Source organism: Myxine glutinosa, chromosome 10, assembly GCF_964187855.1.
Source record: "Myxine glutinosa chromosome 10, kmMyxGlut1.1, whole genome shotgun sequence".
Classification (NCBI taxonomy): domain Eukaryota; kingdom Metazoa; phylum Chordata; class Myxini; order Myxiniformes; family Myxinidae; genus Myxine; species Myxine glutinosa.
Genome location: NC_136270.1, coordinates 13,779,027 through 13,805,278, shown reverse-complemented (window position 1 = coordinate 13,805,278; position 26,252 = coordinate 13,779,027). Strand labels below are relative to the sequence as shown.

The window sequence follows — 26,252 nt, the reverse complement described above, 5'->3', positions numbered from 1 at the left end:
GGTTGCATGTGATTGTCTAAGATCTCTATTTACAACCATTTTTGGACTTGCTGCCCCAAATAATCACCCAACTACTTGGACGACATGATGCATCACCAAATTGTGCAATTGTGTGGATTGCAGATGGTTTGACAATCTCATTCATGAGCAACTTCATGATGAGCAACTTACTTAATGGGCAACAACTCACAAACAACTTACTTAATGAGCAACTCACGAGCAACTTAATGAGAAACTCATAAGCAACTTACTCATTGAGCACTGCACGAGCAATTTACTCAATGATCACCTCATGATCAACTTAATAAGCAACTCACGAGCAACCTACTCAATGAGCAACTTACTAAATGAGCACCTCATGTGCAACTTACTTAATGAGCAACTCATGAGCAACTTAATGCGCAACTCACGAGCAACTTACTCAATGAGCAACTCACGAGCAACCTACTCAATGAGCACCTCATGAGCAACTTAATGAGCAACTTGCTCAATGAGCAACTCACGAGCAACTCGCTCAATGAGCAACTCACAAGCGACAAACTTAATGAGCAACTCACGAGCAACTTACTTAGTGAGCAACTCACGAGCAACTTACTTAGAGAGCAACTCATGAGAAACTTAATGAGCAACCTACTGAATGAGCAACGCACGGGAAATTTACTAAATGAGCAACTAAACTTAACTTAATAACTAAATTGGGAGATCTCGTGAGATCTTGCCGGCAACGGCACGATTTTTCGAAGCTGTACACGTTCTCCACGTTTTCGAAATTAAGTAATTGTTCACAATTGTATTTCTGTCGAAACTGTATTTATCTTTCGGTGTGTGTACCTATAGTGTGTCCCTAGGAAGATTCTCGGTGTTAATCTTTCATAAATTAATCGTTTCTGTTTGCCCCGCGTGTGTGGCCTTGTAGCCTAAGGCTTACCCCCATCGAAGTTTGTTCACTTAAGTTCCTTCCTTCGCTGTTTTTGCTTGGTTCTTAGATTTTTCCCTTCTCCCCGGAACTTCCCCGTACATCTCCTCTTTGTCTAACGTTTTAAACCCTCCCCCCGTCCCCCTCCCCCCAAAAAACAAAAAAACACATTTCCCTTTCTCCAAGTGTGCTGTTGTCCAATCGTGTGCTTCTGTCCACGTGCGCTGTCTCGCCCCGCCCCCATTATCTCCTTGCCTTCCACCTTTTGCCCTGTTCACATGACTCGTGGTTGTCCCTCTGGGCTCCCTCTCCCCGTTGGTATTTTTGTGAATATAAGATTGTTCTTCACGGTTCTGTTTAAATGTGTTTAATCTTTCCCCTGCAGTGTTTTATTCAGTGGTATATTACAACATGCTGTTTTTCTTCCTATTTAAAAGGCCTTTTTCAATTTCCTCTTCAACTCATTCCACTTCAAAAAAATATTCAATCTCTCATAATTCTTCCTCACTACATGCTCTAAATTCACATTCATTCCACCCCTCCTCCATCGTTCTTAAACGGATCTCTAACTTGAAAATCACATTAAACCCAATTTGTTATAAATGTTCGTCTTTCATCAATCATCCACTTTCTAAACTCCCCCCTTGCCCCTCCCCTCCAAATCTCCCCCCTTTCCCCTCCCCTCCGAAACTGCCCCCTTGCCCCTCCCCTCCTAAACTCCCCCTGAAACCCTGCCCTTCAAAACTCCCCCCTAACCCCTCCGCTTCAAATCTCCCCGCCCCCCCCCCTACCATCCCTCTCCAATTCTCCCCCCCTCTCCCCTTCCCCCCTCCTCCTCAAAGCTGCCTCCTCCCCACTTCGTCTCCCTTCTATCTCATACCTCCACCTCCCCCAAACTTCTACTTTCCTCTGCCCCTCCCCCCCCCCCCCCTCAAACAACCCCTCACTGTGCCTCATCCCATCACCATCAAACCTTTCGTCCTCCTCATCCTTCCCTGTCTTGTAACTCTTCTGTAATCTCTGACACACTATCAACTGCTCTCCCTACCTCCCCCTCTCATCCTTCATCTGACCCCACCCCTCCCCTCCCATGTCCTGCACCCGATGCTCCACCTCTCTCCTCATTAACGATATGGACCTCAAACATCCGGGGCCTTCGCTCAAAGATGTCTCTGATTCCTGAATATCTTTTCCTGGTTATGCCCCCATTCCACTTATGCCGATTGGCCCCGATTAGCCCCGATCTCCAGGTCGGGAGCGATCGGGACACTTTGGGAAAAAACTGGTCATCTACGCTGTATCTACGTCCTAAGTACGCTCCGATTACGATCACTACGCTGTAACCACGCTCATCGTGGGTAGATCGGGTCCCTGAAGACCCGATCGAAGCCGTTTAGAGCCGCTGTGTTCCCGCTCGCGTACGCTGTAACCACGCTGCATTCGCGATTGCCGCCGCTCTGACACGATGCATTCCCGATCGCCGCCGATCTAAAACTGATCCAACGCCGATGCTGCCGATCTATTGCCGTTTCAACTACGTCATTCCCGACCAAACCGATCTAACTACGCTCTATTCCCGTCTTTAAGCCGACTAAAAAGCAGATTTCAGGTCCCGATCCGTATAAATAGGGCCCGATTTGCTTGCCGATCATCAGTATCGTCGAAGACAGCCATGGATCAACATCAGAGAAATGGCCGTCTGCAGCTCGCTCTACTTCTCCAACAATATGCAATTAATGAAAGAAGAGCTGCTCAAGTGAGAAGAAGAATTAAGAAGCAGAAGAAGTGCCCCTCAGTTCTGGGTCTGGCCATGGTTGACAGAAGGGTTGAGGGGATGAAAATGCATTGCAAAATGAAAGGTCTTCAAAATAAAAGCTAAAAATTTGACAGGTTTTTGCTGGGTAGAGGGAATCAAAGTTTGCATTCACTTAATTAAAAGGTCATAAAATTAAAAGCGGTAAAATTGATCATTAATAATATTTGTTTAACTTGTACCGCTTTTAATTTTAGACCATGGGGTTATTGGGCAATGCAATTTGGCTCATGCAGTTATCAATTCCACTTAACAACGTCGACAAAAATTGTCGTGTCGAAATACTTAATCGGGTGAGGCTGATGCAATCCGGACCGATTTATATACAGCGGCTTTGATCGGCATTGGAGCGGGACGGATAGGTAACGATCGTCGTCGAAACGGCACAAGATAATCCTCCCGCTGCAACGACGCTCTAATCACGATCAAGCCGTTCTAACTACGATCATTCCGATGGACTACGTTGCATTCACGCTGTAATCACGATCAGTCCCGCTATTTCAGATCGGGATGGAAATTTTAAACATGTTTAAAAAATCGCCCCGATCTATTTTTTTGTCCCGATCGACAAAGATCGAAGACGTTCCGTTTACGATCATGCCGATTGATCCCGTTCCAAATAGGATCGTTCCCGTTGTGCAGATTGGGGTCGATCGGCATAAGAGGAATGGGGGTATTACTCCCTCCTCCAGTATGATAGACCTGAGCCTCGTCCTGGAGGTGGGGTTGCTATCTTTATCAAAAACTCTCTTCCTCACTCCCCTTGCACTGCCCTCTCTCCACCCCACCCCCAGGAGTACCTCTGGCTACGGCTTCCTCTCCGCTCCCACCTTTTGTTCGTATGTGTTCTGTACCGTCCTCCAAACAGTTGTTACGGTCCGCGGTTAAGGATGTTGGTTTGCCGAGCGGATGGCACCGCGACCTAACAGTTTCCCCAATTCACCCGATCCCCGAACGTTGGCCAGATCGCGCCACAGATATTCAATATGGAAAACTCTAAAGCGACCGAATGTAAAGAGGAAGAAGAAGACGTACAGAAGAGTAACGGGGTTTATTATTTACACACACAAGCAAAAGAAGCAGTCAAAGTTATTTACAGGGTACATGGAAAAAGCAGGTGACAGTGAAAATTACTAGCTTATACAAACTTAATTAAATACCCAGGACAGAACAAACAGAACAAACTCACGCGAATGGGGAATGGAGGCAGGAACGATTGGCTGGACCGGGAAGAAGGTTCAGCTCGGACCACAAGCTGGAAGGCTTTGCAGGGCGCACAGCAAACCGGGCCTCGTCAGGCTGGGAGCAAGCAGGGTGACGTCGTGCACTTCTCTCAAGGCTTTCCTGCGCTTCTCTCGCGCACTTGTGTTAAAGGCTTCCTTCTCGCTTCTCTTCCCTCCTTGCGCACTTCTGTTAAAGGCTTCCTTCTCGCTTCTCTTCCCTCCTTGCGCGCTTCTCTCTGAAGCTCGTCTCTTTTTCAGAACTCAGAACTCATCTGCTTTGGGGAGCGTCCCGCGGCGGGTTATATAGGCCCCGCCCCTCAACCTTCGTGAACCTCCTCGATCGCTCTTCCTCCGCCCTCTCAAACCAAACCCCTCGTGCTTGGTTGGTTGTTCGGGGCTGGCTCACTCCTCCCCTCTATGACGAGGTGGAGACACGCCCTTCTTCTCTGAGCCTACCTCGTGGCGAATGGAGTCGCGGAGGGAACAGTTGGCAATTGCGGTTTTTGGGAATGGGAATGAAAGGGGATCTACTCTTCTTTCACTTGGTGCAATGGAGTGTCATTTTAATGGAAGACAAGGCCTTACCCTGATACACATAATAAAGATATAACTATCGAACAGGGGTATTCTATGATTGGCTGACGTGTATGCTTTATGGAATTAACTACCGGAATGCCCTTTGATCTTTACACAACACTGGAGGCAGGAGGGGCCAGAATCAAGCAATATTACACAACAATTTACCATACAATACAACACAATAAAAAAACACAATCCTCATTTCCGCAACACAGTGATGACTCCATTTACATTTCGCTGTCTGACAACATGGACCAACTTCTAACAACTCATCCAAACTCTCTCTTCCTCATATGTGGCGACTTCAACTGTCATGATGCCAGCTCGCTGGGTGTGGGTTCCTCTCTCACCAGCCATGGCACCTCAGTAAAGGACTGCTGCGACTCATTGGGACTGGCACAATCTGTCAATTTCCCGACCCGGATCTCAATCAATGGAGTATCTTCTCTTCTCGACTTGGTTATGACAGACTTCCCTGCAAATGTCTGCTGCTCTTCTTCTGCTCCAATCGGTTCTTCTGATCATGTGCTTGTTAAAGTGGACATCTCTCTGGCCATTCTCAGAGAGCCTCCTCAGCACCAACGAGTCTGGCATTTCAATCAGGCTGACTGGCACGGTCTGCAAGCAGCCATCAATCATCTGGACTGGTTTCCCATCTCTACTGCCTCTGAAATCAATTCTTCCTGGGAATTCTTCCAAAGCAAACTGCTCTCTCTCATGCACAGATTTATCCCATCTCGTCTTCAGTTGTCTTGCCCTTCCTCCCGTCCATGGCACATTGAATCTTGTGGTGAGGCAGTTGCCTTGAAACAACTTACCTTTGCCTCTTGGAAGGCAAATCCACCTGAAGGCAATCTCAGTTCCTTCCACCAAGCTCGGAACAAGTGTGTGTCCACCCTCAGGAGTGCCAGGAAGCACTATCTCCTCACACTCAAGAATGAACTCTCAAACCTGTCTCCTTCCTCCAAATCCTGGTGGCGTCTGGTCAAATCCGTTTCTGGTGTTTGTTCCCCCTCCATCCCCTCCCTTACCTCAAATGGCTCGACAGTTGACACCGCACATGACAACGCCGAATGCCTCAACTCTGTGTTTGCCTCAAAATCTTGTCTCCCAAACCCATCTCTCTCTGTCCCTACATTAGCCAGTCGAACCCAACTGCTCCTGGACTCTGTGTCCTTCTCTCCTGACAAGGTGGAGAAGTTTTTGTCAAACCTCGACTCTGATTCTGCAACTGGAGACGGCAACAGCCCACGGGTCCTAAAATCCTGCTCTGCCGCTTTATCTCACCCTCTCTCTGTTCCTTTCACCCTCTCTTTTGCTCAAGGTCATCTGCCAGCATCTTGGAAATCAGCAAAAATTACCGCATTACACAAAAAGGTGCAAAAACAGATCCTTGCAACGACAAACCAATCAGCCTGCTCCCAATATTATTATCAGCAAAGTCATGGAATCCATCATTGCTTCGGATATCAAATCCTTCCTCTTCTCCAATGGCTTGATCTCCGATCATCAATTTGGATTCAGACGAGGTCATTCTACTCTGGACATGTTGCTTCTGCTGTCGCAACAATGGATGGAGGTCCTCAATGCCAAACAGGAAATCAGAGCTGTCTCCCTTGACATATCACGTGCCTTCGATACGGTCTGGCACCCAGTTCTGCTCACCAAACTCTCCTATTGTATCCATGGAAATCTCCACGCATGGCTTGCGGACGTCCTCTCTGGTCGTAGTCAACGTGTGGCCCTGAATGGATTTCTCTCATCTCCCCTTCCTGTTCTGGCTGGAGTTCCCCAAGGTAGTGTTCTGGGCCCTGTGCTCGTTCTGGTCTTCATCAATGATCTCTCCGACTCTCTCGAAAATCCTCTCTATCTCTTTAATGATGACTTCACTCTCTGCCGCTCCATTCCTCATCCCTCAGATCGGCAGTCTGCAGCCTCCTCACTCTCTGCAGACCTGGACAAAATCACAGACTGGTCAAACAAGTGGAGCATGTCTTTCAATCCTGACAAATCTCACACTCTTACCATGTCTCTCCGAAAAGACCGACTGGAAAACCCTCCCATCTACTTTCTCAACAATCCTCTCCAAGAAGTTCTGTCGCTCAAGCTTTTGGGTCTCACTATCTGCCATGATCTTTCTTGGGAAAACCACATTTCCAAGCCGGCCTCCAAAGCCAGTCGCTGACTGGGCAATGGGCATCCTCCGTCGTGCGAAGTCCTTCCTTGGCACACCTGAGCTCCTCACCATATAAAAGGCTTTCATCTGCAGCTCAATGGAATACTATTCCCCCCTCTGGACCAGGTGCTCCTGCCTCACACCTAGCTCGGCTTCACGCTGTTGAAACCAAAGCTTTCAGAATCATTGGAATCACCTGCGATGAAGCTAACTCCGAGGGCCTTTCACTCACTCACCGCAGGCAGGTTGGTGGTCTTTCTGTCTTCTACCGACTCCTCTCCGGCCTTGCTCCCCCAGCTCTCTCTGTGCTCTGTCCCCCAAATATTCCTACAGGTCGCACAAGATCTGCCAGCAACCCTCTCATGGTTAAACTGCCAAAATCTAGGCTCTCTGCTCACCTTCATTCTTCCATTTCCCTTTTCTCCCGCCTATGGAACAAACTCCCCCACTCCCTTCAATCCCACTCCTCCCTCCAGGTCTTTAAAAATGCTGTTCACCACCATCTCTTATCTTCCCCCATCCAAAACCTTGATCTTTTCTACCCTCGCTAATTCACCTCAGATACACTTTTTTTAAATTCCAACTTCTTTCCTGGAAGTCCTTGCAGTGTCCATATGTTTTATACCCCTCCCACCTCCCCCCAAGCCCACTCCCTCCCACAGTTCTCTCGATGTCCCTGCTCTCAAATGTTGGGTTTGTGTCCTTCCCACTCTCTCCCCGTCTTGTCTACCACTCCCCTTATTTTGTGTTTTATGTGTCGGTTTGACTTTTTGTGTGATTCATGTTCGCTCTTTCACGAGTCTTTCACGACAGGGCTGTGGGGGCTAGGCCAGAGAGGAGTCGGTAGAAGACAGAAAGTCCACCAACCAGCTGTGGTGAGTGAGTGAAAGCTGACACCATATTGGAAAAAAGTTGCACCTCCTTTTCTCCAAAACTGCCCAATGGAAAAAAATGAAGCATGGCTCATTGTCAAGTACTCCACATGGGGAATAAGATATGTTAATGATGATGTCATCAGTGCCTTCATTATGATGTCATAATTTGACAAGTACAATGGTTCATTCCATCAGTTTGAATTTTTTTTACTTGGCAACTGTTGGTCCAATTGACACGAAAATTTCATCATAGGAGCGCCTCCTCCTGTAAAATCTTAGTCATCATTATGACGTCATCGGTCACATGGTACAGACACCATCTTGGAAAAACTTTGCTACTCTATATCTCCAAAACCCCTCCATGGAAAATAATTGAAACATGGCTCATTGTCAAGTACTCCCCATGGGGAAAAAGATATGTTCATGATGATGTCATCAGTGCCTTCGTTATGACGGCATAATTTGACAAGAACAACACTTGATCTGATCAGTATGAATTTTTTTCTGAAACTCTGAAACTGTTGTTGAAACTGTTGAGCGTCTCCTCCTGTAGAATTTTTAGTGATAATTATGATGTCATAGATCACGTGGTACAGGCACAATCTTTGAAAAACTGCCAAACATTTCACCTCTATATCTGCGAAATTGCTCCATGGAAAAAATTGAAACATGCTTCATTGTAAAGAACTCGGCATGGCGAACCAGAAAATCACAATAAAGAATTACATTTTATCAAAATCATCCGTCCACAACTTTTTGAGATATCCTGCTGTATTTCGTTTTTGTCCCGATCTCCCAATGGTGAAGAATCACTTAAAAAATTATACTAGCCAGATCCAGATCCGGATCTTCACCAAAGGCTAATAATTTCGTCCTTGTCATATACAGTCGCATGAAAAAGTAAGTACACCCCATGTAAAGTTTTGACTTTTTCAACATATTTCAACAAACAGCTATTTGATCTTCATTTCAACAATATTGATAGATAAAGGTGATATAATATAACAAATATCATGAAACATTTACATTTTGTAGGCCATTGTATAATTTAAATAAACATGAATGCAAATTTCGCATGTGGAAAAAGTAAGTACACCCCTACATTTATCACCACTTCAAATACCTAAAATTAGAATCAGGTGCACCAGCTCAGGTGCAAATGATTAGAAAATCGTTTGAGAGGATCTTGGAGGAACCTGTCTTATTTAAACCTCAGACATTTAGTTTGGTTTGCTCTTTGTTGTTGAAGTGTGTGGCGTCACCATGCCTAGATCAAAAGAGCTCTCTGAGGCCTTCAGAAAGAAGGTTATCGATGCCTACGATTCTGGGAAGGGATTTAAAAAGATCTCCAAACAATTTGAAATCAATCATTCGACTGTCCGGAAGATTATCTACAAGTGGAGAAGATTCCAAACAACTGCCAACTTGTTCAGGCCAGGCCGCCCCAGCAAGTTCAGCCCGAGAGCAGACCGCAAGATGCTGAAAGAAGTCTCTAAGAACCCCAGAATGTCATCACGGGACCTACAGGTAGCTCTTGCCACTGTTGATGTCGAAGTGCACGAGTCTACCATTAGAAAGAGGTTGCACAAATTTGATCTACATGGGAGGTGTGCCAGGAGGAAACCTTTGCTGTCCAGAAAGAACATCAGGGCAAGACTAAAGTTTGCCAATGAACACCGAGGCAAAGACCAGCACTTCTGGAACAATGTGCTCTGGACAGATGAGTCAAAGGTAGAGCTATTTGGCGACAGTACCAGAAGACATGTTTGGCGAAAACCAAAGACAGCATTTGACCACAAGAACCTGATACCAACTGTAAAGCATGGTGGTGGAAATATTATGGTTTGGGGCAGCTTTGCTGCATCAGGGCCTGGGCAGCTCACCATCATAGAATCCACTATGAATTCTTCATTGTACCAGAGGGTGCTTGAGGATAATGTGAGGCCATCTGTCGGAGAAGTTGAAGCTCAACCGAAGGTGGACCTTGCAACATGACAATGACCCTAAACATCTATCTATAATTCCAGTAATCTCTGTCTGTCTGTCTGTACGTTTGTACGTTTGTCTGTGACCGCTGTTTCTCGACAACCACGGGTCCGATATACTTTTAACTTGCCAGGTATATTGCTGGGGACCCGAGGATGTGCCTTTTCAAGTTTTCATATTAATCGGACAATTACTTACCGAGCTATCTCCAAAAAACGATTCAACCAATCAGAGAGCAGCGAACTATCGCGTGTGCCGAACGTGGCGGGCACACTCTGCCTCGGATGGCACATTTGAGAGCGTATTCATTTATTTCACGTTTGCAAACTATGTTGGCGTTAAACTATGTTTTACAACTAATAAAAACGAATTTGCGATTCATTCGCTTTCCTGCGCGTTTGTGCACGCGATGGCGATTTCTTTACCAAACTCCGGAAGCCGTTCGCTTTGGACCAAACCATTGCATGTAAATAGAGGGGGGGGGTTCTGTGGTCGTTGCGAATGGACCAAACCATTCATGTAAATAGAGGGGGGGGATTGTCACTGTACTCGCAAGCCGTTCGCCGTTCGCTTTGGCGTTGCGAATGGACCAAACCATTTCATGTAAATAGAGGGGGGGGATATAATTTTAGATAGATATATAGTACGGGCATATATATAGTACGGGCATGCCCTAGTACCAGTAAATCCACCAAGGAATGGCTGAAAAAAAAGAAATGGCGGTTTCTGGAATGGCCAAGTCAAAACCCGGATCTAAATCTCATCGAGATGTTGTGGGGGGATTTGAAACGAGTTGTGCATGCAAGAAACCCCTCATACATCGCACAGCTGAAAGAATTATGCATGGAGGAGTGGGCAAAAATTTCTCCCAGTCGATGTAAGAGACTGGTAGACAGTTATAAGTAGACTACGGATTTTTATGTTAAGAAAATAGGCCTTTTATGTTTTGAAAAGCGGATTTTTTTTTTTTTATGTGAAAAAATCCCGAAATATTTTTTTCCCCCGTTTTATTCATTTTTTATTATTACCAAGTTTTTCAGAAATCAGTCAAAAAAAGAACAAAAAATGGTAAGCTTTTTCCTGCACAACATTAAGCACTCTGGGCTAGCAAACAGGTAAAAAATGACGTTCAGGTACCTTTATTGCAACCGCATTGTTTGATAAGTAGAGGACTAGAAGAAATTGACAAGACCCTTTTAGGAACAGTTAAAGTAGGTGTTTGAAATCATTATCTTGGTAATGTTCTCCTTGGTGAGGCGGTGTCGGCGGTCGGTGAGGACGTTTCTGTAGACGGAGAAGGACCTTTCCACGTCGACGCTGACGATGGGGCAGTACCTCAAGAGGGGGATGTCGGCAAGCTTGACTCCAGCCGGCACACCAACCTCAGATCCGTGCTGATCTCCATCCAGGATCAAAGCCACTGTCCTCAGCACACCAATGTCGGGATTGCGCTGCAGCACCGCCTTGAACTTGGTGAGCAGGATCTCCTTATGGCAGCCTCGGATCTTTTCGAGCTCCTCCTTGGCCTGATCAAGGAGCTGGAAGGCCTTGGCCAGCTCCATGCCGGCCTCCTCCAGCTGCTTAAGGATCTTCGGGATGAACGACACGTGGGCATTTAAGAAGACCAAACTGAGCTTGATGTCCGCCTTTCCGAACAGGTCCTTGGCACTCCGGATTGCCATCGCGTCATCATCGTTCAGCTGGTCCACAATGTCCTTGACGGCCTCGAAGTGCTCGGCGTAAAACACCGCGGCGTCGATCCACGTCCCCCACCGAGTCAGAATGGGCTCCGGGGGGAGAGAAAGATTGGGCTGCTGCTCCCTCCAAAGGACAACACGCGACGGGGCTTTGACGAACACCTTCTTCGTCGTGGCAATCAGGTCGTTGACGTCCTTGAACATTTCTCGGACTGTCTCACAGACACGGTGGAGCGCGTGGGCAATGCAAGTCACATGCAGCAAGTCCGGGAAGAGTTCCTTCAGGGCATGGCCGGCCTTGATCATATAGGCCGCGGCGTCGCTGACGACCTTGAGGCACTCCGGCTTGAAATCAGGCCAAAGATAGCGCAGCGTGTCATTGATTGCGCGCACGATCTCCCCGGAGTTGGTCTTCTCCAGAAACATGCACTGGACGAGGTGGGGACGAAAGTACCCCTCCTTGGACAAGCGTCCCGGGATGATGTTGGCCACATATCGACCTGCCGTATCGGTCGTCTCGTCGACGGACAGCCAGATGGGCTGCTGTCCGAGGTCGGCACGGATCCCCGCCAAGGCCCCATCGTAGCACTTGTCGAGGTAGTGCTTTCGAATCCAGCTTTCATCGGGGATCTGGAGAGTGATGTGCTTCTCCAGGAACGACCGGAGGGCGGGGTTTTCCAATTTCGACCATGGGATGCCAGCGGCCAGCATGGCCTGGCACAGCTCCTGAGCCACAACGTCGCACTTGTGCCTCTTTCCGCCACCAAAGTCCTCCATGGTGGCTTGCGTGACCGTCCTCTTCTTCTTCAAGGCCAAGTTGCTCTTGTGGCGGTCTCCTCGGACATGTTGGGCCAGCTCAGACTTCTGCTTCGCCCGGAAAGTCTTTTCACAAGCTCGACAGAAAGCCGTGTCACTCGACACGTACTTGAAGGTGGCCTCATCGCCGCCAGCGTTGAATTCCTTCAGCCACTTGTCACGAAGAGCAGCACTCATCTTGATAGGAGACTTGTTCACACTTTGTGTACACTCTCTCACTGTAGTACACCGCCTCACTGCTGTACACGCTGGGGACGCAATGCACGCAAGTGGACGCAACGTTTTGTTTTTGAGATCGATCGCAGTTAAAAATTTCGATCGCAGTTAAAAATTTCGAAAAATTCCCTAATTCTTTTTAGCGTTGCCAGACATTTTCGACCAAAAAGGGCATTTTATTTTATTTTTCCCGAAAAAGGGCGAAATATTTTTTTTCTCCGAAAATAGCAAAATAATTTTTTTGCGCGCAAAAAAGCCGTTTTATGTGAAAAAATATTTTTTATTTTTTCACATAAAAATCCGATGTGCAGTTATAAGAAACGCCTACTTGATGTTGTTTCTGCCAAAGGGGACAATACCACCTATTAGAGCCAAGGGTGTACTTACTTTTTCCACATGCGAAATTTGCATTTATGTTTATTTAAATTATACAATGGACTCCAAAATGGAAATGTTTCATGATATTTGTTATATTATATCACCTTTATCTATCAATATTGTTGAAATGAAGATCAAATAGTTGTAGGTTGAAATATGTTGAAAAAGTCAAAAGTTTACATGGGGTGTACTTACTTTTTCACGTGACTGTATGCAACGTCTCTGCCAAATTTCGTCCGAATCCGTCCACAACTTTTTGAGATATCTTGTTCACAAACAAATGGACAAACAGACAGACAGACAGGGGTGAAAACATAACCTCAGTCCACCTTTGGTTGTAATAAGTGTTGTAAACGATGACGTCATTGGTGCCTTAATTAATTATGATGCCATAATTCGACAAGTACAACGCTAAGTCCGATCAGTTTGAAATTTATTGAGCGTGATCTATGCAACAATTATATTGGAGAATGTAAATTTATGATGCCATCTCTCACGTGGTCTGGCAGCCATATTGGATCTAAGCGAAAATCTTTGAAAATCGTCTCTGAAACCGCTTAACCGATCAATGCGAAACTTTAACCAATTGATTAACCACCCATGGGAAATATGGTTTGATAACGATGACGTCATCAGTCACGTGGTCTGGCAGACATATTGGATCAAAGGGAAAAAACCTTTAAAAACAAAAGAGTCGACTCGCCCCAAGTTATTCTCAAGACTGAGTGAGGCAAGTATTCTATGAATATCATCTAGTTTTTTTTTCCATGTTGTATAATAAAAAGTCTGCGTCAATGTTGAAATGCCCTCGTAATTCAGTAATTCTGCTTGTTTGTACAAATTGGATGATTTGTGTGGATAGTCAAACTCGCTCGAAGACAACAGTCCCCTTACTGCCCCGCATAGCTTGCCAACCGACTGAAAAGGAATGCCATTGAACAGATAGCGGATGACATCAGCTTGAATGTTGCCCATCCCGTCAATCTTGGAAGCTAAGCAGACCCGAGTCCATGAGCTCAGTTAAAACTAAGAGAGACTTCCATGGAAGGCTGTGTGTTGTCAGCTGTCTTGTCTCAGATTTGTTTCCCTTTCAAGTTGAATATGGTATCTTGTTGAAATATTCAGCTTCTCTGTCTGGGCCCTGGACAAATTGACAGCCTCCGAAATCAAAAGGGATATGCATGTTAATTGCTGTATAATGCAAGGGATTGGATGTGAAGGTAGATTAGGTTAATAACAACAATGAAGTGCGCACAGAAATGAGAAATTAATTGATATATTGAGTTGATGCAATGTGTACGCAACACAGGCATTATGGGCCAAGTGGCCTCTTGCTCTCTGTTGTATGTGCACCCATATATGATCCCTTCTATATATAACCTTTGCATCAGTCATGGTGGGTGTGCATTGAGGGGGAAATTAGTAGTCTTAGTCAACTGTAGCACATCTCATCGTTACTTTTAACCCAGATATGAGTTCATTATTTAGAATGTTTGTTCATCATGACTGAATTTCTCTATAACCTTAACTTTTAGAAACATGTCCATTGGTTGGGGTTTTTATCCACATCAATTTATTTTAGCTCGGCGGCTCACATCCATTATTAGGGTGAATCGTTCACATTGTGATACAAGTATTAAACTTGGCAGTTATGCTCTTATAAAGATACTCTTTGTATGTGTATGTACAGTGCATGTACAGTCAATTAACCATAGTCAATTATCCATCAATTAACTTAATTATGACTATAGTCAATTAACTATAGTCATAATTAAGGCAATAACTTTGTATGCACAGTCAATTAACCAAATCGAAAATTCAGCATGGCGTCCATTAATATATATGCATACTAGCTTGGCTCGGCTCGCTGCGCTCACCTCACCAAGCGTCGATACTGAGGAACGGGCTTATTTTAGCTGAGGCTAATGACTGTACCTGAGTTGCTGTGTTGTCTTGATTTACACCAATCATAATACAAACAATTACTTTGCACAAATGTATTTGTTGTGTTTGTGATATTACATTTTTATAGGCAATTTAGGTTGAAGATTTAGGTTGAATGTTTTTTTTCAAGAAAGAACCCCTCAGCACATGCATAGGGGAGGGGAAGGTGCAGACTGGAAGTTTGGGACGATTACACCTCACCACCACGTAATTCAAAACACCTCACCACCACGTAATTCAAAACACCTCACCACCACGTAATTCAAAACACCTCACCACCACGTAATTCAAAATACCTCACCACCACGTAATTCAAAACACCTCACCACCACGTAATTCAAAATACCTCACCACCACGTAATTCAAAACACCTCACCACCACGTAATTCAAAATACCTCACCACCAATTAATTCAAAACACCTCACCACCATAAAACACATAATAAAAACACCTCACCACCACGAAATTGAAAACACCTCACAGCCATAAAACACGTAATAAAAACACCTCACCACCACGAAATTGAAAACACCTCACAGCCATCAAGCACGTAATAAAAACACCTCACCACCACGAAATTGAAAACACCTCACAGCCATCAAGCACGTAATAAAAACACCTCACAGCCATAAAACACGTAATAAAAACACCTCACCACCATAAAACACATAATAAAAACACCTCACCACCACGAAATTAAAAACACCTCACCACCACGAAATTGAAAACACCTCACAGCCATAAAACACGTAATAAAAACACCTCACCACCACGAAATTGAAAACACCTCACAGCCATCAAGCACGTAATAAAAACACCTCACAGCCATAAAACACGAAATTAAAAACACCTCACAGCCATCAAGCACGTAATAAAAACACCTCACCACCACGAAAATAAAAACACCTCACAGCCATAAAACACGTAATAAAAACACCTCACCACCACGAAAATAAAAACACCTCACAGCCATAAAACACGTAATAAAAACACCTCACCACCACGAAATTAAAAACACCTCACAGCCATAAAACACGTAATAAAAACACCTCACCACCACGAAATTAAAAACACCTCACCACCCCGAAATTGAAAACACCTCACAGCCATAAAACACGTAATAAAAACACCTCACCACCACGAAATTGAAAACACCTCACAGCCATCAAGCACGTAATAAAAACACCTCACAGCCATCAAGCACGTAATAAAAACACCTCACAGCCATAAAGCACGTAATAAAAACACCTCACCACCACGAAATTAAAAACACCTCACAGCCATAAAACACGAAATAAAAACACCTCACAGCCATAAAACACGTAATAAAAACACCTCACCACCACGAAAATAAAAACACCTCACAGCCATAAAACACTTAATAAAAACACCTCACAGCCATAAAACACGTAATAAAAACACCTCACCACCACGAAAATAAAAACACCTCACAGCCATAAAACACTTAATAAAAACACCTCACAGCCATAAAACACATAATAAAAACACCTCACAGCCATAAAACACGTAATAAAAACACCTCACCACCACGAAATTAAAAACACCTCACAGCCATAAAACACATAATAAAAACACCTCACAGCCATAAAACACTGAATAAAAACACCTCACAGCCATAAAACACGTAATAAAAACACCTCACAGCCATAAAACACGTAATAAAAACACCTCACAGCCATAAAACACGTAATAAAAACACCTCACAGCCATAAAACACGTAATAAAAACACCTCACAGCCATAAAACACGTAATAAAAACACCTCACAGCCATAAAACACGTAATAAAAACACCTCACCACCACAAAATTAAAAACACCTCACAGCCATAAAACACGTAATAAAAACACCTCACAGCCATAAAACACGTAATAAAAACACCTCACAGCCATAAAACACGTAATAAAAACACCTCACAGCCATAAAACACATAATAAAAACACCTCACCACCACAAAATTAAAAACACCTCACAGCCATAAAACACGTAATAAAAACACCTCACCACCACAAAATTAAAAACACCTCACAGCCATAAAACACATAATAAAAACACCTCACCACCACAAAATTAAAAACACCTCACAGCCATAAAACACATAATAAAAACACCTCACAGCCATAAAATTAAAAACACCTCACAGCCATAAAACACATAATAAAAACACCTCACCACCACAAAATTAAAAACACCTCACAGCCATAAAACACGTAATAAAAACACACCACCACCACAAAATTAAAAACACCTCACAGCCATAAAACACGTAATAAAAACACCTCACCACCAAGTAATTCAAAACACCTCACTACCACATAATTCAAAACACCTCATCACCAACTAATTCAAAACACCTCACCACCACGTAATTATAAATACCTCACCACCACGTAATTAAAAACACCTCACCACCACGTAATTATAAATACCTCACCACCACGTAATTAAAAACACCTCACCACCATGTGATATTAAAACACCTCACCACCACGTCATTTAAAAACACCTCACCACCACATAATTCAAAATACCTCACCACCACGTGATTCAAAACCACCACAACGTTATTAAAAACACTTCACAACCACGGAAACAAAAGCTTGAGGGAGTCGTTAAGTGACAACTCAGACACTGCCCAGATGTGTCGATATATAGATAAATGACTGTGCCCGAGTTGCCGTTTTGTCATGGTTTAAACCAATCATAATTCAAACAATTATTTTGCACAAATGTATTTGTAATATACGTGATATCACATTTTATAAACAAGTGAAGTTGAAGAAAAAAAAATTCCCAAAAAAATTCCCCCCAAAAAAAAAAATTGCAATTTTTTTTTTTAAAATACCCTTAGGACATACCGACGGGAGAGATATGTGCATACCAGAAGTTTGGTACGATTTCACAAAAGTTTGCGAAAGTAGTTCAGTGACAAGACAACACAAGACAACACAACACAGGAGAGGACAGACGCTGCACAAATATATATATTGCATTTTTGAGTTGGCTAATCGGCTGTAATTTAAAGAGTATCTATGCACGAACATCCCTGCCGAGTTTCATACTTGTATCACAATGCGAACAGTTTTTTTGTGTTAGCCACCTATAGCGATTATGATCCGCATAGCTAATGCAAAAAGCCAGGACACCCATTTGCAGTTTACGCTCGATACACATGAATAAATCATTTTGTACAGTGGTGCTTCAGGCTTAACTTTATATCAGAAAATGGTTCATACAATTCAAATGTGCTAAACAAACGTTCGGCTTTATGGGCCATCGGTTTATCATGTATACACTGTGAAGGTGCTGGGGGATAGATTAATTGACAAAGGAAAGAAAAGGAAGGGTGATAAAAGAGATAAAGGATATTAGAGGAGTGTGGGAGTAGAGAGAAGTTAATAAAAGTTAGGAGGAGATAGGAGTAAGGAGTGGGAAGGGAAGAGTCATAGAGACATCATACCAGGAGGAAGGGGGTGGTATAAGACATACCATATTTGATAACTAACCAGACTTAATGGTGTAATGGTTAGACGTTAGAGGGTCCTCTCTAAGTCTGGGAGGTCGTCGTTCGATCCCTTTATTCCCACCACAATACCACGATACTTGAAAAAAAATTATAATAATAAATAATAAAATTAATAAATAATAAATTAAAATCCCACATGCTGCTTCCCTGCTTGATGCTCAGCATTTAAAAAGCATAGAGCACAGACAAACAACCATTTCACAAACTTACAGGGAGAATTTCTTTTAGGAAAAAAGAACAGCTGTTGTAACAACTATTACTACTCTGACTACTACTACTACTACTACTACTACTACTAATACTACTACTACCACTACCAGGGACAGTCTTAGTCATTCTGGGGCCCTGGGCAAGAGCCAAGAATGGGGACCCCCAAAACCCCCTTTATTCCCACCCAACCCATTCTGAACAAGAATAAAGTGCCCAATTTTCACAATGCATGTCCCTTCAATAAATCCACCACAGTTTGCAATTCGACTTTACTCGATTCTCTAATATTCACCAAAACAATACAGAAAACATAGAGCTATTACTATAAAAACTAAAACAATGCGACTGTGTCGCCAATATGCCTCCGCATAGTCCCACAACGGGTAGATGCCATCACTCTGCATATGTATGGGTAGGGGATCACATTTATGAAGTTTCGTGTTGATCGGATATGGTTCGTTTTTCAATCCAAGATGGCTGCCAAACCACGTGACCTATGACATCATCATTTTCAAACAATATGCAACAGTGCTGTTAGATGATATTTGCAAAATTTGGCATCGATAGGGTGAGCGGTTTCAGTGATATAATTATTTAATATTTTCCTTCAATCCAATATGGCTGCCAAACCATGTGACCTATGATGTCATAAATGTAATATTTCAATACAAATGGGTCATAGATCATGTGCATGCAATTTCAGATTTTTAGGATAAGGAATTCGATCAAAACATTTTTGGCTGGTATACCACTTCACCTATGATGTCATCATTATCAGGCTTTTGTTCCCCATTGGGAGTACTTGACAATGTGCCAAGTTTAAAACTTTTCCATTCAGCGGTTTCTGAGAAATAATTTTTTAATTATTTGCGTTTAATCCAAGATGGCTGCCATACCACGTGACCTATGACATCACAATTATCAGAAAAACCTTCTGCATGTGCGTCACTCCTACCCTGAAAGTTTTGTCTCAATCGGACATGTGGTTGCTGAGAAAAACGAGGTTTAGCCTGGATGGACGGACGGACGGACGGACAACCCAAAAACATAATGCCTCCAGCGACTTTGTCGCTCCCATGTAATTTGACATGTAATTGTCAAATTCTCATGTAAACTCCCATGTAACTCCCATGTAATTTCTCCCATGAAACTCCCATGTAATTTCTTCTTTGCTTCTATTTTTTTCATTTTTCTGTCCCAATTGGATATAATTTCGTTTTATTGCTTCTGGCCAACTTTGCCTTCGGTATCAGTGGCGATGCATGCACCACAGTCATAGCCAGTGGTGTAGTCTAGTTTTTTGTAGTGGGTATACTGTGATTTTTCCCTTCCAGCCTCATAGTCACCCGTCCTAGAGCGACGCGCCCCGGAGCGACACCCGTCCTGAAGCGACACCCCATAAGCACTACCACACTCACTAATGCATTTGCAGACAGTAGGTGACGTCAGATCCGGGTCACAGGTCACGGAAGCCCCAATGCCATTAATCAGTGCTTCTTAACGCAGACGGGGTGAATTTTATCAAATCAAATCCAATTTTATTCATATAGTGCATTTTAGGAATGAAAGTTATTTATATAGCGCATTTTATGAATGAAAGTGTGAAAGTTCTGTCCCGAAACTATGTTGTTACGTATCCTCGCGCATTTTTAAGTGGGTATACGGAAATCCTGGACCCTTCCTAGTGGGTATACGGCGTATACCTGCGTATCACGTAGACTACACCACTGGTCATAGCTAGTTGGAAGCATAAAACACGACACCACAATAAGTGTATACGTAAACAACAAGAAGAAGAAGTTTGCCTTGGTAGTGTAGGAGCTATGCTCCAACGTAAATCGAAAGAATGGACGCGACAAAAAGCTGGAATTCGTCCGAGTTTCTTTATTGCGTCAAATCAACTCGGGTACTCTGAAAAGCCCGTTTATCGGGCAGCAATATATATACACATTATCCCGGAGCGTTTGCCCGGGAAAGGCGAGAGGGGGCGTGCCCGGGCGTCCTGGACGCGGCCTGGCAAGTCGAGAGCGGACATGCCCGGGCGTGTCTGGGCATGCCCGGGCGTCCCGGACGAGGTCTGGCAAGTCGAGAGCGGGCATGCCCGGGCGTGTCTGGACATGCCCGGGCGTCCCGGACGAGGCCTGGCAAGTCGAGAGCGGGCATGCCCGGGCGTCCTGGACGAGCCCGGCATGGTGATCGCTCCGCGTCCTCGGTAGGTGCAAGGCGATTGTGTATACCCAGCGGTAGCCGCTACAGTAGGCCATAAAATAACGTCGGTTCAATTGATGAAGTGTGAGCATCGTTTTTGAAAAAGAAAATGACGACCGATGAATAGCTCAATTTTGGACTGTGTCATTTCACGATGTGAAACACCAATCCTCTGGACTATATCGATCACGTGTCAAAGTGTGGGCGTCATTTAAAAAATACAACCTATGAACCCGAGTGGAATAGCTTATTTACCAAGGGAAGATCGACGCATCTGGAACTAGTTGTTGGAATTTTTTGCTATCAGAGAAAATTGAAACACAGTAAATGAAAACACCATCAGATTTTTCATTCTATACACTGGGTGATGTAATTGATGGATTCTCGAGGGGGTTGTCGTATATCACCCTCACCGGCCATCGGAGCCCTCCTGGCGCAGAGTCCTGGGAAATTGCCCAGGCTGCCCCCATTAGTAAGACCGCCCCCTGGCTACTACGACTACTAATACAATTGCCCCAATTATTCCCAATCTCATGTAGCGCCAGCTGGGGAAAGTTATTAACCCAAGTTATCACGAAATGCTTCGGCCAAGAATTTGTAATTTGTTCAGTGTGCTGGAGATAACTTGCCTACTCTTCAGGAAAGACACGGTAAGATCTTTAACATCCACTAGCCAATGCAAGCCGACATAAGACCCAGCTTAACGTCCAATCCTCTGGACCATCCTGGAGGACAAAACTGGCTAATGCAACTAAAATTAACATTCCTTTCATGTCATAATTTTAAAAAATGTAAGAAAAAAGGAGGAAAAAAAACAGAAAAAATAATAGGTCATAGGATTTTCAAGGGTTTCAAACAGACAGTGCACGATCATCTCATGTGATCCCCAGTTCCATACTCATGATCTTTGCTACCCCATTAACCTAACCTAGCCCAACCCACTTTCCTGCATGTTCATGTGTTTCCGTTTCTCTCTATCTCTCTTTTTTCCCCATGTTTGTCCATTCCTTTGCTTATTGTGTCCAACTGTTGCTGCATTGTCCGTTTGATGTCATTCCCCCCCCCCCCCCCCCCTTCTGTCACCTCACTCTTCCATGAGCCTCGATCTTAAAAAGAATAAAAGTAAATTGACCACATATTTTATGACAAGGGGACAGGCGGATATAGAAAGCAAATTAAAATTCCTAATTTTTCTACATCCATTACATCACGTGGGTGGTAGTTTGTAAAATAAATAAATAAATATTCTATGTTGAATAAGTGTTGGTAGGAATGTAAATCACATCTGGGAACCGAGCATTAGCAAGCAGGTTGCTGCAACAGACAAACTGTTGTTGGGAGGATAGATAACGACAAATTATCAGTGATATAAAGAAAATAAATATAACCAACACTTTGGCCTCCATAACCCCAAAACAGGCCACGAAGGAGGCATCAGGGGTTTAAAAATGGGGTGGGGGGTGTGGGTGGACAAGGTCTACAGAAAATGTAAAAACAATAGATGGTGAGCACAATAGCACAGTAGATTCACCATAGTACTAGACATCTCTGGCCATCGATGATCTGAAAATAAAAAAACATGAAAATAATTTGGCTTCCCCTAAAAGGCCAGAGCGAGGGTTAACAGCCCACAATCCCCTAAAACCTCACACTTAAGTTTGATTTCTTTCCTTTTTTTCTTGATAAGACTTTCCTTGCTCTCCTCTCTGTGTCAAACAACATTCACCTCCAATATTTTAAATCCCTTTTTCTTCGCCCGTGAAACTGTCTTCCCGAGTTTGTTGTCTCGAGCTCTTCCCGACAGATTCCAAATATGCTGCCCTCAGTCACCTCCAAGGTCTCTCCCATTTCCACTACTAAGCTTTATTACACCTGCTGGCTGCTGACTCCCTGTTCCCATCATTCTCATACAATTGCTCTTCTCGCAGTGTTGTGGGTTGTTGTCCCACTGTATTCTCGTTGCACTATTTTGTCTGCTGATACATCCTCCTCTGTCACTCTGCTATTCCATGAGCCTGAAAACCCATAAGTATAAAGAAATCTTTTTCAAAAAAACCCTTGACGTACAATGTAGTCATTTACAAAAAATAATATAGATGAAGAAGAAGAGGAGGCGAACTAAAGAGGATCAATAATAACAATAATAAGATAAATAAAATGTAGATTAATAGGTGAAGAAGAAGAAACTCACTTAATATTTATATTGAGGCCTGGTGACAGCTTACCGTGGGCGGTGCTCAGTTTGCAGGCGTAGATGCCACTGTCATCCTCGTGAAGAGAGGCCAGATCGAGGACACAGCGGCGCCCGTCAAAGTGCATTTTGCAGCTCAGCAAAGCAGGCTGCAGCAGACGCCAATCCCTCAACCAGTCCAGCTCAGCATCGGGTGGGGTGATCGCCACGCACTCCAGCCGTGCCGATTGGCCGGCCTGTACTATGACAGGCCGCAGCGGCTCCGCAAATGCGAGGTCTGCCTTATCCGGTCTGGATGGTACTTGAGAATGATAGTCGGGGGCGGAGGGGTAGAGGAGGCGGCTTGTGTGGTTGTGTGGTGGGATATTGAAATATGGACAACATTTATGGAGATGATAATGTACATGAAGGAATCTCATGATAGGTAAGATGCTTCAGACGAAGCTAATTGAAGCTAAAATGACGATTCAGAATTACGGACTAATAAGGAAGGTGTCGGGTTAAAATAGACAGGTAAAAGCAAAAGTTGTTAATTTTATGTAATTATTTCAGAGCAGTAGCAGCATCCTTCTCTCCTTGATAAACATGTTTAGCCTCCATCGCTCCAACTACAATGTCTATTGAAGGACATCAGGTGGGGCCTTGCAGAAAGACTATCACAGTTGCAGTTGGTAATGAGTGGAATACAAAGGCCCCATCCTGAGCTACAAAGGTAAAGAAGCCATGGAGGCCCAAGCGATTCCTGATATTAGACCGATATCCATCAATTTCTGAAATTTCAAAGCTATTCATCCAAAAGACCGTAGCAACACGAAGACATTGCGCAGCTCGCTCTTACTCAAACAGAAATGAAACAATTTAACAAATACCATCTGCTCCACCATGAAAAATTCCATTTGGAGGGGGATGCCAGTAAACATTACCACGCATTAAAAATAACGTGTAAAACATTCACAGGAAGCTCTTTCCGTAGCCTGCTTCCAAAAAAGGAACCATGTGGAAAAATGGCTCTTTTTGCTTCATTGCCGAAATGTCGAGAAGCATGCCGGGCCGAAGCAACGGTGTTGCATCTCAGTCCTTACTCGGATAAAAGCCTGCGATGCCAGCATGCCTTCCCGACCTTTGAGTGCATTAATGGAAAATCAATTCGGCTGTGGGGTTTAAACGGGCCAAGCAGGCATCGTGGGATGTTATAAGCTTACCTTTGACCTCTAGGCAAGCGTGCGCTTCCTGCGTGCCATGGCGGTTACTCGCTGTGCAGCCGTAAACGCCATCGTCTTCGGCTTCCACCGCCAATACGATCAGCCAGGCCACCGAGTCCTCCGCCCCCAAGCCTGCCTGATGTCGCTCATCCTCCAAGACCAACTCCTCGTTTCTCCGCCTGACAGAGTAATAGATTGCTTGAAGATGCATTCACTCAATTGGTGATCTGGAACTTTAGAATAATCCATGAGCCTGGTTTACACATGCTTGTGTGAACCTTGTAAAGAACTTAAATCCATGCTAACACAAGAAAAAGAGCAATCAGAGATTGCAAACCCTCGCCAGGATGTATTTTCAGTGTTTTTTAAGGCTTTTGTGTTAAAACAAATATGGCGGCCGAACCACGTGACCGATGACGTCATCATTCTTTTTTTTCTCCACCAGTTTATGCCGACATGACGCTCAAGAAATTTCATCTTGATCGGATGAAGTTTTGTACTTGTCGAATTATGACGTCATAATGGAGGCACCTATGACATCATTAACCTATTTTATTCCCCATGGAGAGTTCTTTACAATGAGCCGTCTGAATTTTTTCTATTCAGCGCTTTCGGAGATATAGAGGTGCAAAGTTTTTCGGTTTTTCCAAGATGGAGGCCGAATCACGTGACCGATGACGTCATCATTTTTTTTTTCTCCACCAGTTTATGCCGACATGACGCTCAAGAAATTTCATCTTGATTGGATGATGTTTTGTACTTGTCGAATTATGCCGTCATAATGGAGGCACCTATAACATCATCATTAACATATTTTATTCCTCCACATGGAGCGTTCTTTACAATGAACCATGTCTCATTTTTTTCTATTCAGTGCTTTCCGAGATATAGAGGTGCAAAGTTTTTCGATTTTTCCAAGATGGCGGCCGAACCACGTGACCGATGACGTCATAATTATCGTTAAAAAAATTCTCCAGGTGGAGTTGCACCTATGGTGAAAATTTCCTGTCGATTGGACCAACGGTTTCAGAGAAAATCATATTTATTCTGTGCAGACAAACAAAGACAAACAGACAAACAAACGGACTCAAAGGCAACTAGAACGGGCACTCGGTAGAGCGCATACCTTCGCCGCAGCTACTGTTCTGTACTTGGCATGGGAGTGTAGGGAACAGAACAACAAAAATACGATTTTGACCTTTTCGTGACCTTGACCTTGACCTTTGACCCGATTGCTCCCAAAATCTAATCAAATGTGTCCCGTATAATAACCAATCATCCCACCAAATTTCATGCAATTCGGTTGAATACTTTTTGAGTTATGCGAATAACATACACACACACACACAGACATACAAATAAATACACAGCGATCAAAACATAACCTTCCGCTTTTGCGAAGGTAATAACCTCTTCTCTGGCGAGAGTAAAATTTGGCAAATTACCCATCATGCACTGCAGTGGAAAACACTTCTGCTCTTTGGTTATAAGCTTCATTGCCCATGCAAAACGGATGTCAAGTGCAAGTCACAGCTGTTCTGAACAGAAAGCCATCTATCCTTTCATCTCGGTGACCATTGACATTATAGAAGCAGCGAGAGGCCATCCCGTGGGGTTATCGGATGCTGGAAAAAGCACTAAAGATCATCTAATGAATTAGCCACTATTATATTGTGTATAAGCCACTATTATATTGTGTATAAGCCACTATTATATTGCAAGAAAGCCTCCATTACCAAATCACGACTGGCTTTGGCTCCCCGACAATGGTGACACGAAAGAGGGCGTTATCTCCACGAAGAACCACCTGGTCCTCCATGGAATCCTGCAAAAGGCAAAGAGAATGTCAAGTAGGAATTACCCGTCTCGATGTCGAATGCGAGGCTGCAGTGGAGGTTTATTGCGAATAGCAAACAGTTGGCCAGAAATGTTCACAAGATGGTCAAGATGCTGCATCAACATCGTGGGTGTGCATCGATCATTACCTTAAAGATTGGTGGATGACCACTTTCACCGATAGGGGCGGCAGGTTGTTCTGTAGTCATCGGATCCTGGACTGGAACGACCGTGGCTGCTTCTGAGGAAGAGATTGTCGGTTTATCCTTCACGGGACTGACATTTCCTTCATTCACAGCATTCGCTTCTTCCTTCTCCACGGGGCACACGTTCTTCTCATTAGAGCTGACTTCCATATAATCACTATTTTCACCTGGAGGAAAACAATGTCACATAAATGAGGAAAAGTCTCAACATGGCGATTATCTTGTACGTCTTGT

At 44.0% G+C, this 26,252-nt stretch overlaps 1 protein-coding gene across 1 annotated transcript in view; it reads right to left on the bottom strand.

The window, feature by feature from the left end:
* LOC137416499 (striated muscle-specific serine/threonine-protein kinase) overlaps positions 1 to 26,252 on the bottom strand; it is a 248,988-nt gene that overhangs the window by 197,561 nt on the left and 25,175 nt on the right. Inside the window, exons 7-10 of the mRNA XM_078785165.1 lie at positions 25,962 to 26,185; positions 25,713 to 25,801; positions 23,977 to 24,155; positions 22,809 to 23,075 (exon numbers count right to left, since the gene is read on the bottom strand). Coding sequence (XP_078641291.1) covers positions 22,809 to 23,075; positions 23,977 to 24,155; positions 25,713 to 25,801; positions 25,962 to 26,185 — 759 coding nt within the window. The remainder of the gene's footprint in view (positions 1 to 22,808; positions 23,076 to 23,976; positions 24,156 to 25,712; positions 25,802 to 25,961; positions 26,186 to 26,252) is intronic.